Raw genomic sequence first — 13967 nt, 5'->3', positions numbered from 1 at the left:
AGCTTTCGCGAAAAGAAGGCACACGGTCGCCACTCTGACCCCTCCTTCCCCGGCTGCAGAAGAAGCACCGCCCCTATGGCTCTGTCCGAAGCGTCTGTTTCGACCCTCAGCTTTTTTTGTAAATCCACATGTAGAAGTTGTTCGTCAGAGGCGAAGGCCCTTTTCAGTTCCTCAAACGCTCGCTCCGCCTCCCCCGTCCAAACAAACTTCTTTTTGCTGCTGAGACAGTCCGTGATGGGCGCCGTCAGGTGGGCGAAGTTTCGGATGAACTTACGATAAAAGTTTCCAAACCCTAGGAACCTCTGCACATCCTTCTTGGTCTTGGGTGTTTTCCATTCCAGCACCGCTTGAACCTTGCCGGGGTCCATGGCCAACCCCTTGTCTGACAAGCGGTACCCCAGGAATTCCACCTCCTTGGTATGAAACTGACACTTTTCCAGTTTCACCCACAGTCTGTTGGCTTGCAGCCTGCTCAACACTTCTCTGACGTCTCTCACATGTTGCTCCTCATTCTCCAAATACACCAACACGTCATCTAAGAAGGCCACGCAATTCTTGTAGAGCAAAGGCCCCAGTACATGGTTCATAAAGGCTTGAAAACACGCGGAGCCTGTTTGTAATCCAAAAGGCATAACGAGGTATTCAAATGCCCCCAAAGGGGTGAACATGGTGGTCTTCCATTCATCCCCTTTCCTTATACGTATCAGGTTGTACGCCCCCCTTAGGTCCAGCTTTGTAAAAATCTTTCCTTTTCGCACCCTGGTCAAAATATCATCAATCCTGGGCATAGGAAAAGCCGCCGGCTCTGTCACTGCATTTAGGGCCCGAAAGTCACATACCAGCCTCGGCTTGTCCGTGTTTTTTTTATCCACAAAAAACACTGGGCTACCCCCCGCTGCCTTGGACTCTCTGATGAAGCCTCTCTTCAGGTTCTTGTCAATGAACGCTCGCAACTCCTGCATCTCCCTGTCTGACATGGCATACAACTTGCCTACAGGAAGCTGTGCTCCAGGGAGTAAATTGATCTGGCAATCAAAGGGCCTATGCGGGGGTAGTTGGTCCGCTTCCTTCTCGCTGAACACGTCGCTGAGATCAGCATACTGTGGTGGCACCTTCCCCTTCTCCATCACTTCCGTCCCTGCTAGGGTGGCTTGGGCCCCTGCTGACCCCTTCTCCGCCCTGCAGTGTTCTAAGCAGTGTGCGGAACCGAAGGAAACCACTCTTTGATGCCAGCCCACCAGCGGATCATGTAGGGCTAGCCAGCTCATTCCCAAAATAATGGGAGCGCCTCCCAAGGTGGCCACATTAAACGCTATCAGCTCTGTGTGCCTTGCCACCCTCATTATCATTGGGACGGTCTGCAAGCTGACGCCTCCTCCCAACAGTTCCCTGCCATCAATCGTGGTCACCTGCAGGGGGTTGCTTAAAGGGATAGTCTGTATCTGGTGTTCAGCAGCAAACTCCTTGCTCATGAAATTGCAGGAGCTGCCTGAGTCCAACAGCGCCTTTATTTTTAGGGGGTGTCCATTTTGCAGCTCTAGCGACACTTCAATCACTAGAGCAGGTCGAGGAGCTTCTGGCACTGGCACTTGGGGAAGGGGCACTTTCACTGCTCTTTGGCCTGGCTGCAGTGCCCTGCTGGCAACCAGGCGTTGGCTTTTACCTGCTCCGTTTCTCCCTGCTCTTCCCCCTCAACAGCTCCCACCATCCCTTGCCATTCCTTCCTCTGGGGGCAGACTCTGGCAAAGTGGCCTGGCTGTTGGCAGAGATAGCATTTCCGGGCTCCCTTTCCCTCCTTCTTCGCCCCCTCACTGGGCTTTGAAACTGCGCGCGCGCGGGCTGTTCCGATTTCCATCGGCTCTGCCGGCGGGAAAGCTGGCTCAGGAATGTCTGGAATGCGTAACTCCTTCCAACGTTCCCCTCTCCCTTCCCGCCTCTCCAAGGCTCTTGCCTCCTGGCGCGCTCCAATGGTCAGCGCAGATTTGGTCAGCTGATCCATAGACCCCGCCCTGGGGCTCCTGGCCAGCTCGTCTTTCACAGCTGAAGAAAGACCTTCTTCAAATAGCATCTGAATGGGTGCCGCCGATAAATCCCACCCCAATCTGTGAATCAGCATGGTAATCCTTGGGGTCCCCCCCAAACTTCTGCACCAATCCTGGTACCTTTCTGGGGAACTGAGTGGTTCTCCCCTTTTTGTCAGCATCCTGAGCCCTTCTCTCCTCGAGTCTCGCCGTCTGCAGCGCAAGTTGGACCTCCAGAGCTTGATACCTTTCTTCCAAGCTTGGACCAGCTCCAACCCCTGCCTCTCCGGTTCCGACTGGGTTGCTCATGATGCTTTCTCCTGCACAGGCAGCGTACAGAGACTGTCAGACTGCTGTCAGGGGATGGTTAGCTGCTTGTGCTTAAAATTGTGCCCCTTCAGAGTTTGTGCGACCCCACAAACCTCTGTGTGTGACAGAGCTCCTCAGACATGTCTGCTCTAGTCACTAGTAGAGTCTGACAGTGGCTGTCTGCGGAAGCGCTTCCAGCAAAGAAGTTCCTTAACGGAAACGCGTCTCCTGGACTCACGACGTGGCAGCTTCCGGCGCAGCATGGGTCTCCCTGCAGTAGCTTCTGACACCTCCCCGCTATTTTCGCTCGAAGTGTCTCTCACCCCTTTCTCTCCCCTGCTGCTTCCTGCCTGGGCTGCTGCGTCTCTCTCAGCATTACTGAGATCCTCCTCCAGAGACCCCGCGCTCCCCCTGCTGGTCCCTGCTTTGGCTGTTGACTCTCTCCCAGTCTCTGGGAGCCTTACCACTTCCCTTTCCTCCGATGTCAGTTCCCTGACAGATATGTATTGGCTGCGTACATATGACAGATTGTTCTGGAATCAATGAAGACAGGAGTACTACCATATTTTTCGCACCATAGGACGCACCGGACAATAGGACGCACTTTGTTTTAGAGGGGGGAGAAAAAGAAAAAAAAATTCTCCCCCTCTCTGCCCAGCGCCCCTTCAGTGAAGCGGCAGGAGAGGCTGCACAGAGAGGAGGAGAACTTTCCCCCTCTTGTTTTCCCGCTCTAAAACAAGGTGCCGTTCAGGCGGCTACCTTGGAAGCCTGGAGAGCGAGAGGGGTCGGTGTGCACTGACCCCTCTCGCTCTCCAGGCTTCAGGTTCCTTTCGACCTGCCCTTTGGGGCGGGGGAAGCCCACCACCAGCCCCAAAGAGCAGGTCAGGGAGCAGCGGAAAGGCGCAGCGGAGAGGCTCCTGCGATAGCCGCGCATCACCTCTCCAGCCGGGAGAGGGTCACGGGGGGCTGCTTTAGCCCCGTGCGCGCGCTCTCCCGGCTGGAGAGGCGGCACAGGGCTGTAGAGGTTCCTGCCACAGCCGCGCGTCACCTCTCCAGCCGGGAGAGGGTCGCGGGGCTATGGCGTCTTCGCTCCATAGGACTCACACACATTTCCCCTTCATTTTTGAAGGGGAAAAAGTGTGTCCTATAGAGCGAAAAATACAGTATATAGCTCATCCACAATCTGGATCTAGTGCACATTTTTTGCCCCTGAATGCACTTCTTGAGAAACTGGTTTTATTCTGAAAATAAAAGCTCATTGCAAAGAGATTTTGCATTACCTTATAGTGTGTCCTTGTAAGGACAGATGTCAGTGGTCTTGGCAATGGGAGTGTTTGTGTATCCACACATGTGCCAAGGAGAGCATATAACAAGAAGGTTATTACCACTTCCCTTCTCTTTCACCTGGGGCAGGTGCAGAGAGGGAAAGTCATGGATAACCTAATCAAGGGGTATCAAATGCTAATCAGGTAAACCCACCCACTATTATGGATGGCCTGATCTAGAATCAAACTAGATTGATTCTAGATCCGGCCAGTGATTCTTCCCTAAAAAAAAATACCTCAGAATACAGCAAATGTGTTCAAACCACTTTCATAATAACTTTGAATACTGCTACTCTCTTCACTCTCTAGGTGATTCAAATGTCACAAGAAGATTCCCCAGACAGCCCTTTTTCCTGTGGTGACCTCATGCCCCCTATAATCCTGGCAGCCTCCCCCTTTCTTGTCTGCTGCTGAATGTCTCACCTGTCAGGGTAATGACTGTCACCACCGTTGCATTTGTTCTTGGATGGCACCTCTTGAAGCCCAACTCACGAGGAAGCTGGCTTGGCTTCAGAGCTCACATTTACTAATTTCAGAAATTCTGGGGAGAACCTGGTGCCCAAGAATTTTGGGGGATCCTTGCCCCGTGCAAATCCATAACAGTATGTTACATGAACTTTACCTTGCAAATAGCTGTTCAGCCATTCATTAGGGAAACCGTAATTTCATTATGCAGCTCCCAGTTTGGGTCATATTTGTGTTCAGGACAATATATTTAATACTGTGTCTTTCTACAGCTGCTGAGAAATATCCCAATACTAAATTATACTTTGGACACAAACTGCTTCACTGCAATGTGGAACTGGGAACACTGACCTTTTCAGGGTAATCATTATCTCCATCCTTCCTGAACATGCTGATAATTAATCAGAACCCAAAGGGCAAGTTGACATTGTCCATCCCTCTTGGTCTGGTGGGGTGTAATCCTTTGCATGTTTATTTGAAAGTACGCCTCACTCAGCGGTGGAGGAAGCCGCTTGGGAGCCCGGGGTGGTACACTCAGGGGCGGGGTGAGCTGCCCATAGGGACAGGGTGAGGGCAGTGTTAAGTTGTGGGTGAACATATCAGATGACACAGCGATTCTTCAACAGCTCTTGTTTATTCAGAGGCCAGAACAGAACTGAACTGAAGGGCTCAGTCAGCCTGCTTATATAGAGCTCCACTAGAATGCAACAGTAACCATTTTCTGTAACTAGCCAATCAGTGAACGTCACTTTCGATCCTTCATTTGCATAACTATCTACAGTATCCCCCTGCTGGCCCAGGGTGAGAACTTCAGTACATAACAGGCAGGGCACCACGGGGCCTCCGGAGTGTGCCTCCTCCCACAGCTGGGGGGGGGGGGAGGCAGTGGGCAGACTGTTTGGGCAGTGCAGAGCCTGTGCACGCCCTAGCCACCACGTCTCTCCCAGGAGAGACCTGTGGCTTGGGCACACTGCAGGCCCCACGGTGAGTGCCGCACAGCATTTAGTCACCCCCCTCAGTGGTGACACCCGGGGTAGTCCGCACCCACTGCACCCCCTTCCTCCACCCCTGGCCTCACTGTGTTCAATGGGGCTTAAACGCTAGTAAATGTGTTTAGTTTTGTAGGCTAAGAGCATGATAGTAATTTTCTTTGACGAATTTTTTTTATCACTAATATAATAATAGCTGCCTCTTTCATTGAGCTAATAACATAGTAGCTTATACTTGTATTTTCATAATCAGAAGATGTCAGTTCCTCCTCAATAAATAATTTCTTAAAAATAAAGGGCAAAATGTTGATTTTTTTTGCCCAAACATTCAATAGGATTGTTTACATGCTACATTCAACAAGTGTATAATCTGTGTGTCCATGTACACAAATGACTTAACTGTACGCTCAGGACAGTTTTACAAATGTAACATGATCAAGTGGGCAGTCTGTGTACTTGTCTGCACAACTGTTTAACTTTACAAATCAACTAGTGTATACTCTTTCACACTAACACTTGTATATATGCGGAGACAGCTTGTACAGTATCTGTATGAACAAGCCTAACAAGAGCGGCTTTTTGTGTTAAAATTTTTGAAATCAGTATGCACAGGCCTGAGAGGATGTTTTGAAAAGATGACAGCTGTTTGAATAAATGGACGAATGGACTAAACAGAATAAATGGCATAATCTGTTTTACGTATACTTGCATTTTTCACACTATTTCAGGGGTCAACTGCTGTTTTTGGAATATTCAGGGTTATTTCCGACCCACAACTTGGAAAGAAAGTTAACCTTCTCTCCCCCTGTTTTCTCAAATCCATTTGAGCAAAACTCAGTGTGGATTTTGTGTGTGATATGTTTTATAAAGTCCAGACTTAAGAAAGAAAGAAAGCAGACCCTTAAGGTCTTAAAATGTAATGCTACAAAGAGAGGTCCAAGCAAACAGATGTCAGGTTTGGCCACCACTGAAAATACTGTAATATCCAATTAAACATGCAAGATAAGTTTGATTATCAGTTAGTGCAAGGAAGTACAAATCCTCTGCTGCTGCTGTTGTTCTCCTTTCTAGATCTGACCAGACGTCAAAAGAAGTCACTTGTGACCTAATTGTAGGCTGTGATGGAGCCTTTTCTACAGTTCGGAAGCAGTTCATGAGACAAGCACGTTTTGACTACAGCCAAGTATATATTCCTCATGGATACATGGAACTGAAAATACCCCCAAGGGATGGAAATGTAAGTACAGTCGTACCTTGGTTCTCAAACGCCTTGGTACTCACATGTTTTGGCTCCTGAACACCGCAAACCCAAAAATGAGTGTTCTGGTTTGCGGATGTTTTTTGGAAGCCGGACATCTGGTGCGGGTTCCACAGCTTCCAATTGAGTTCAGGAAGCTCCTGCAGCCAATCTGAAGCTGCACCTTGGTTTTCGAACGTTTTCAGAAGTCAAATGGACTTCCGGAACAGATTACGTTCGAGAGCCAAGGTACAACTGTAGTGGTAACAGAGTCTCGCTATAGACCTTGCTTTCCAAGTTGACAGCTGCATAAACATTGACAAACATATTTCTGCCCCTCTCTTGGTCTCTTTTCAGTTTGCAATGGAACCAAATTATCTCCACATCTGGCCCAGGAATACATTCATGATGATTGCGCTGCCAAACCTGGTAGGAGAAACAGTACATGTTTAAAACTGTCTTTTTAGTAGGAACACATAATTTGAAATGTCGATGTAATTTCAGGATCGTTTAGCTTTAGATGAGGATTTCTGGAAACCAGAATAACAACAAAGCACAAACATTACAGTGACCTACTGAGACAGAGACAATATTTTCTATCTACTCTCAGAACTAACAAATATCTTACATGCTACCTTGTGGGAGAAGAAAAGGCTAAAGAGTGAAGTCGCTGACTGTTGGATGGTGCCTTGTATGCTTCCTTCTGGCAACTCCTGCAGCCCAGTGGGTGCCTAATGTATTGCTCTGCTTTCTTTTGGGCCCCATCAGTGAGGCCGAGAGGGGGACCTTGTCGTCTGGGCTCTCTAGGACCTTGACACACACTGCCCAGTGTTGCGCCCCAGGGAGAGCACTTCAGTGCTGCTAAAACAACAGTTTGTCTTCACTTCCAGAGGCCCACTCCATTGTCTCTTGAGAGGCCAACAGGCTGAACCTAATGGACACAAAACCCACATCCATCTAAAAGTAATTGCAACCAGTAGGACCTGCAACATAATGTTGCAATGTTTCTCCATCCTTGAAGAGGAATGCTCCTGTTGTGGTTTCAGATCAGAGGTTATTTTCAGGGTAGGCTGAGGCATCCCACCACTTTCCAGGGTGTGTCTGGAATAGATATAACAAGTATCAATATTTTTTAAAAACAAAGTCTCTCTCCTTTTCTTACCTTTGTGCTTTCTTCTTCATGTTGTTCCTCATTGCGGTAACATTCTCCCTTCAATTACCTGAGCTTAAGGGTGCTTGGAGCCAGGTTAGTTAGAAGATAGCAGTTTTATTTTGGACATCCAGATGAAGACTCAAGACACCCTGCTGTGCTCAAATGGGGTTTTTTTTTGGGGGGGGTATTTATCACAGGTATCTTTTGAAGAATTTAGACACAACATTTTTTGCATGTATTTTATTTCCCCCCTCAAACACTGCTTTTCTGTCCATTTAAACTTCATTTTATTTTATTGTAATTATGTTGTTATTATGGGATGATGAGAGTTGTTCTTCAGCCACAACTGGGGTCCCACCCAGGCTATTAGAAGGTTGCAATGTGTGTTGAAAACAATATAAGACCTGGAATAAGCTGTGTAATGTACATCTGTATTTTAGACAGAAATGTATACTGTGTATACTAAAATGCAGATAGTATGTTTACCATAGCACTTGAAAACTTTGTTTCCAAAAATACATTTAACATAAATGAATCAGTGGAATTTATTTATTTTTTGCTGATATTTCAGGAAATTACTTTCGACTTTAAAACTAACCAGTGATATCTCTTCTTTCAAGTTCTCTCACCCTTTTTAATTCATAGGATAAGTCATTCACATGCACACTCTTCATGCCTTTTGACGATTTTGAAAAGCTCACAACAGGAGACCAAGTGCTGGATTTCTTCAAAATGTACTTTCCAGACACAATTCCTCTGATAGGAAAGTAAGTTTGCCACTTACAGCCACTGAATGAACACATGAATGGAGTCTTGCAGGCGGCTCGCTCTAATGAATGGGAGAGATAAAAATGGAGAGGAATGGCACAATGGCTCTGGAGGTGAACCAGGCAAAACAAAGTGCTTTCATATCTAGTGAATCAGCATTAACAGTTATTAATGAATCCGTCTCCTTTATCTTACCTTTTGAAATAGGATGCAAAAGGAATATATTTCATTTTCAGGAATTTACAAATCATCACAGTATTTATAAATGAACTTTCTGGTTACTAAAATTATGAACAGAAATGATCATATATTAGCTTAATTCAAAGAAATAGTTTGTTATTTAGGATGCTGAAAGTCAGGACCTTCATGGTGGATTTCTCTGAAATGCTGCCAGTTCTACATCACCCAGACAGACAGCTGTGTGGTCTCCATGTGTGTGTGAAAGAGTGGTGCTGTGCAGGAGAGTTTTGGAACAAGCCAGGCCTGTGCAAAAGGGACGGGCTCCATTTGGAAGCAGGATGGAATCAGACTGCTGGTGCTGCAGATCAGAAAGGGGGCAGAGCAGTTTTTAAGCTGATAGTGAGGGAAAAGTCGACAGGAGCTGAGGAGTTTCCAGTGCAGAGCAAATCATCCCCATGCAACAATCTTTTTGTAAACAGCCTTGAAATAATTGATAAAATATGGCATATAAATGTGTTCAATGAATAAATAAAACTTACTCTGGATGTTTACCAAGAAAGCCTCAAAAGACTAGACCAGCTACAAAACAAGCCCGGAGGAACTTTCCCATCGCTTCCCTGCAACCCCAAGTTATAAATCCTGGTGACTCTGATTAAATTCCCATTCCCATATCTGGATTAAGCTTTAATCAGTGTTTCTTTCATGGCTACAAAAAATCGACAGAAGGAATGATTTCCAACGACACAGAAACCCATGGGAAGCCTCAGCCATGCTTTTGCCTGCAGAAAATCTTTTACGTAGAAAATGTACTAGTGTTCCATTTCCCTCTGTATCTTAGGTTTATAACATGGCCATATTTAGCATTTGATACCTGCTCTGCTGTTTCAATTTCAGGCAAGAACTGATGCGAGATTACTTTTTGTTACCTGCCCAGGCCATGGTCTCTGTGAAGTGCTCCTCGTTCCACCTTGGCTCTCGCTGTGTGCTGATGGGAGATGCGGCCCATGCGGTCGTGCCCTTCTACGGACAAGGCATGAACGCTGTGAGTCAGAGCGTCACCTCCGCCATTCCTTTGTCCCTCTCCGTAATTATATTACTTGGGGAATTAAAAATCCTTTTCTTTGTGATTTAAAAAGATTTAACATTGCCGTGTAGAGTTTATGGGCTTTTAGAACTGAAATGCAGCCCTTGTGATATGTGGCACTTCAGGCTACTTCTTCCCCAATTAAAAAAAGTAAAGCAAAAACTGAAGGCAAAAATGTCCCAAACATACCAAACTAGCAGGTCAGTTTGTTGCACCCCATTTTTCCATGTGAAAAGGGCCGGACTTTAGTGAGCCTTCTATTAGAGGAATCTAATAAAACACAACACAACATCACACACTAAAAACTTCCCTTCAGATGTCTTTTGAAAATCACAGAGCTGTTTATGTGTTTGACATCTGCTCCCAGAGTAGCTCCCTGTGGTCTTCCTTTGGCCTTGTGGGTGGCTCAAGCAGCCCGGTTGTCCACAGCGAGAAGAGTCTTGTGGATTACATACTGGATCTGGTGTGGGTGATCAGTTATGTTAGTGCATTTTGTAATTTTATAAGGTTTGTGACTTCGTTGCTCAGTTTGATTTTTCCCATTTTTTTATGAATTGTGATATTTTAAATATTGTGACACTGCTGTTATTTTTGTTGATTATAGTCTAGTCATGATTTGTTGTAATTGCTGAGTGAATTTCTGTTTAATTATTATATATTGATACTTTGAATGTTAATTTTGTTGTGTAATATCTTAAATGCATTATTGGCTATTACTTTATTTTATATAAGCTGTTTATTTCAAAGTTGCGTTTTTTGTTATAACATTTGCATTGGATTGGGATTGTTATAAGATGCATGATTTTTTTTGGGGGTGTACATATATACAGCTTTATGTATAGCAATATAGAAAGATGGTATACAAATTAAAAGTGAAATGAACATGAAATGACATATGCTGGCTGGCAGCTGCTTTCCAGGTTTTCTGGAGATCCTGGGGTTTGACTCTGGGACCTTCTGAATGCAAAGCATCTGATCCAGCCCACAGGTCCTATCCTAATCTGGTTTTTCTCCTTGTACTTCAGGGATTTGAAGACTGTCTGGTTTTTGATGAGTTAATGAACCAGTTCCAAAATGACATATGTGAGTATATGTTTCTGCCACGAAAGACCATATTCCTCATGAGCCTGAATGAAAACTGCTGCTGTAAGAGTCATCCCAGCTTGTTTGCCCTAGAATCCTAGAATGATAGAGTTGGCAGAGACCACAAGGGCCATCGAGTCCAACCCCCTGCCAAGCAGGAAACACCATCAGAGCACTCCTGACATATGGTTGTCAAGCCTCTGCTTAAAGACCTCCAAAGTAGGAGACTCCACCACACTCCTTGGCAGCAAATTCCACTGTCGAACAGCTCTTACTGTCAGGAAGTTCTTCCTAAGGTTTAGGTGGAATCTTCTTTCTTGTAGTTTGGATCCATTGCTCTGTGTCCACTTCTCCGGAGCAGCAGAAAACAACCTTTCTCCCTCTTCTCAAACGCTCCCTCTTCACATCCTCCTTGCCACCCCGAGAAACACAGTTGCTCTGATGGCCTCCTGAGACCGAGGAAGTTGGTTACAGAAAACCCCCACCAAGCAGGTGCTTCCTCTTGCGGGGATTCAAAGCTGCCCCCAATATTGCTACATGGCACCCCAATCTCCACAGCAGGGAGAGAGTTCAGCGAGTTCTGGGTGCCCTTCGTTACCAGGATCTCTGTTTCCCTTAGGAAATGAGGCACAGCAGAGAATACCCAGCTGGGGAGGAGTGGAGGCGCCATAAGATGGTGTCCCCAAACCCTTTACCAGTTGGACTCCTCAGAAGGATATCAGGGTTGACAGTTATCAGCTTCTTGGGGGAGTTATCTGCCTTTTCCCCTTGCCACATGCACACCCTTCCTCTTCCAGGACCCTCCTGCCCCCTCCTCCCCTGCTGTGCCTCTTGCCTCATCCACTTTCACATCTCCCATTGCTCCCACAGTCCTCACCTACCTCCAAGTTTATCAGGTGCTCCATAGCCATTTTCTAAGAATGCCTCTGAGTCTGAGTCAACATAGCACCCAGAAGCATTCTGGGGAAATAAAGATGGAGGGTAACTCTTTGATATACTTTGTGGGATGCTGGAGCCAGAGGGATGGCTATGTCCTTGTGTTGCTAGGCAGCCACAAAGAGTTGTGTGAAGCAGCCTCGACTCCTCAGTTTTTTCCTCTTGCCTGGCGCAACAGTCCTTCCTCCTGGCTTTCCTTTTTTGTCAGATAAGTCTATCTTGTTTCTTCTCTAGATCCCTGTCATTAACAAACCAAAAAACAAAACAAAACCTCTCCTCAAACCCCATTCCTGCTTTCTTCCGATCAGCATTATTATCGTTACCCTGCTTTGAGGGGATGGTTGCCATTCTGCAAATTTCCTGGGTTCCTGTGAATGTTTCATTCTTTCTTTCCTTCTTTTCCAGCCTCTCTCTTAGGCATGAGGCAGCTTCGTTTGTTTCACAGCTTTACTGATTGCAAAGATGAGGAATGCTCTTTATTCCTGCAGTGTTTTGGCGGCTTTTTGCAAACCGCCACTGGTTTTTTCTCTCCAGGGTTTCTTCCTGTCCTTGTTTCTATTTAGTTTGTGGATTTAAGGGGTTTGTTTTCTCTTCTGGCAGTTTGTTTCTCTTGCTTTCTGTGTTGCTTTGGCAAATGGGCAAATGGAGTGGAGCCTCTACATTTATAATTTAACCTAAGGTTACCATATTTTTTTCAATGAATCCGGCCGGGGACACTTTTCAACTCCAATGGATTTTGTATGGGGACTGATTTGTCCCTGGGAAACGGGGACGTCTGGTAACCTTCATTTAACCTCTTGACGGGCACTTGTGTGTATGGGAGGCAGCTGGACTTGGCCTATTTTCTCCTGGCCCACGGTGTGGCAAAAGGAGAGTCAGCATCCTGTGGCAAACGGAGTTGAGAGCTTATATTTTGCAGTCCAGGGCTGTGGCTGTGTAGGGTGTCTTTGTCTTGTGTTTCTCTGACTATCATGGAGCCGACCCAGGCTGTGGCTGAGCCACCTCTTAAGAAAACAAAACAAAGCTGAAGCACTTGTTGCCCTCGAAAGGGCCTGTTGTTTAGTCGTTTAGTCGTGTCCGACTTCGTGACCCCCTGGACCAGATCACGCCAGGCACTCCTGTCTTCCACTGCCTCACGCACACGCACCAAGTCTGCTCCTCCTTTCCACCCCAGAAAGCATCTTTCTTCCATTATTGTTCTTCAGTCTAAAGTTTCAGAGACAGAGCAGTCAGCTGTTTGAAATGATTCCACCCATTTGAATGCCAAGGATGCACTGCCACCTGCTGGTCATTCTCAGGTTGACACATTATCTGAATCTGACTTTTATGTTCTTCTGATGATCAGGGAGATGAGGTTCAGACCTCCCCTCCCACCAATCGGGTTGCCTCTGCCTCTGTCCCTCAAACTTTCCCAGCCCCGCTTATTGAACAAGTTAAAGAAGCTATAATTGCTTCACACTTACAATTGCAGAACGAAGAAATTTGTTAAACCTAAGAAGGCTGCGCCTTTCTCATCACAGAGGGCTCAGGTTCATTTGGATATAAAGGACTCCCACCCCCCATTGACATCCATAGGTGATGATGAGAATGTGGATATTCCCTTGGTTTCCTCCCCAACCCTTTTCCAGGAAAGGGAGCTGGATAATAATTGGAGTGAAGGATATTTGCAAGATGAAGATTCATCTATGAGGCTGTTTCAGGAGCCCAGCGCCCCCATCCTGGAACGTGAGATAATGCATGCCTTAGAATTAACTGCTCAACCTGACAAATCAACCACTGAACCAGAGAGTGATGTGTTAACTAATAGCTGTACCCCAGCCAACTATTACTTAAGGCAATAGTTAAATCTTAGCGATGAAGTTATATGTCTTGGATCTGGAATTCATGGCATATATTAAGACTCTTTCTATAGACAGATCAGTTTTAAATCTGTCATCGTGACATCTGGTCCCCAAGGAAGGAAATACAGTGGTGCCTCGCAAGACGAAATTAATCCGTTCCGTGAGTCTCTTTGTCTAGTGGTTTTTTTGTCTTGCGAAGCAACCCTATTAGCGGCTTAGCGGTTTAGCGGCTATTAAAGGCTTAGCGGCTATTAAAGGCTTAGCGGATTAGCGGCTAAAAGGCTATTAGCGGCTTAGAAAAAGGGGGGGAAAGCGGAAAAAAATCGGAACACTCGCAAGACGTTTTTGTCTTGCAAAGCAAGCCCATAGGGAAAATCGTCTTGCGAAGCAGCTCAAAAACGGAAAACCCTTTCGTCTAGCGGGTTTTCCGTCTTGCGAGGCATTCGTCTTGCGGGGCACCACTGTACTCAACTTTGGGACACTACTGATAGGAGAATTGAATTTGCCTTACGTAAGACCATGATACTTTGGCCACCTCATGAGAAGAGAAGACTCCCTGGAAAAGACGCTGATGTT

General features: G+C 46.3%; 1 protein-coding gene across 3 annotated transcripts in view; it reads left to right on the top strand.

The window, feature by feature from the left end:
* KMO (kynurenine 3-monooxygenase) overlaps positions 1 to 13967 on the top strand; it is a 30466-nt gene that overhangs the window by 10843 nt on the left and 5656 nt on the right. For all 3 annotated transcript variants that reach the window (XM_082198115.1, XM_082198116.1, XM_082198117.1), the window contains 6 exons: positions 4393 to 4480; positions 6181 to 6346; positions 6704 to 6775; positions 8145 to 8266; positions 9342 to 9489; positions 10557 to 10614. In XM_082198115.1, the coding sequence (XP_082054241.1) occupies positions 4393 to 4480; positions 6181 to 6346; positions 6704 to 6775; positions 8145 to 8266; positions 9342 to 9489; positions 10557 to 10614 (654 nt within the window). The remainder of the gene's footprint in view (positions 1 to 4392; positions 4481 to 6180; positions 6347 to 6703; positions 6776 to 8144; positions 8267 to 9341; positions 9490 to 10556; positions 10615 to 13967) is intronic.

Source organism: Podarcis vaucheri (genome assembly GCF_965113315.1).
Source record: "Podarcis vaucheri genome assembly, chromosome: 1".
Lineage (NCBI taxonomy): Eukaryota > Metazoa > Chordata > Lepidosauria > Squamata > Lacertidae > Podarcis > Podarcis vaucheri.
Note: the sequence above shows the minus strand (reverse complement) of the source record. Positions and strands in the feature narration are given on the sequence as shown.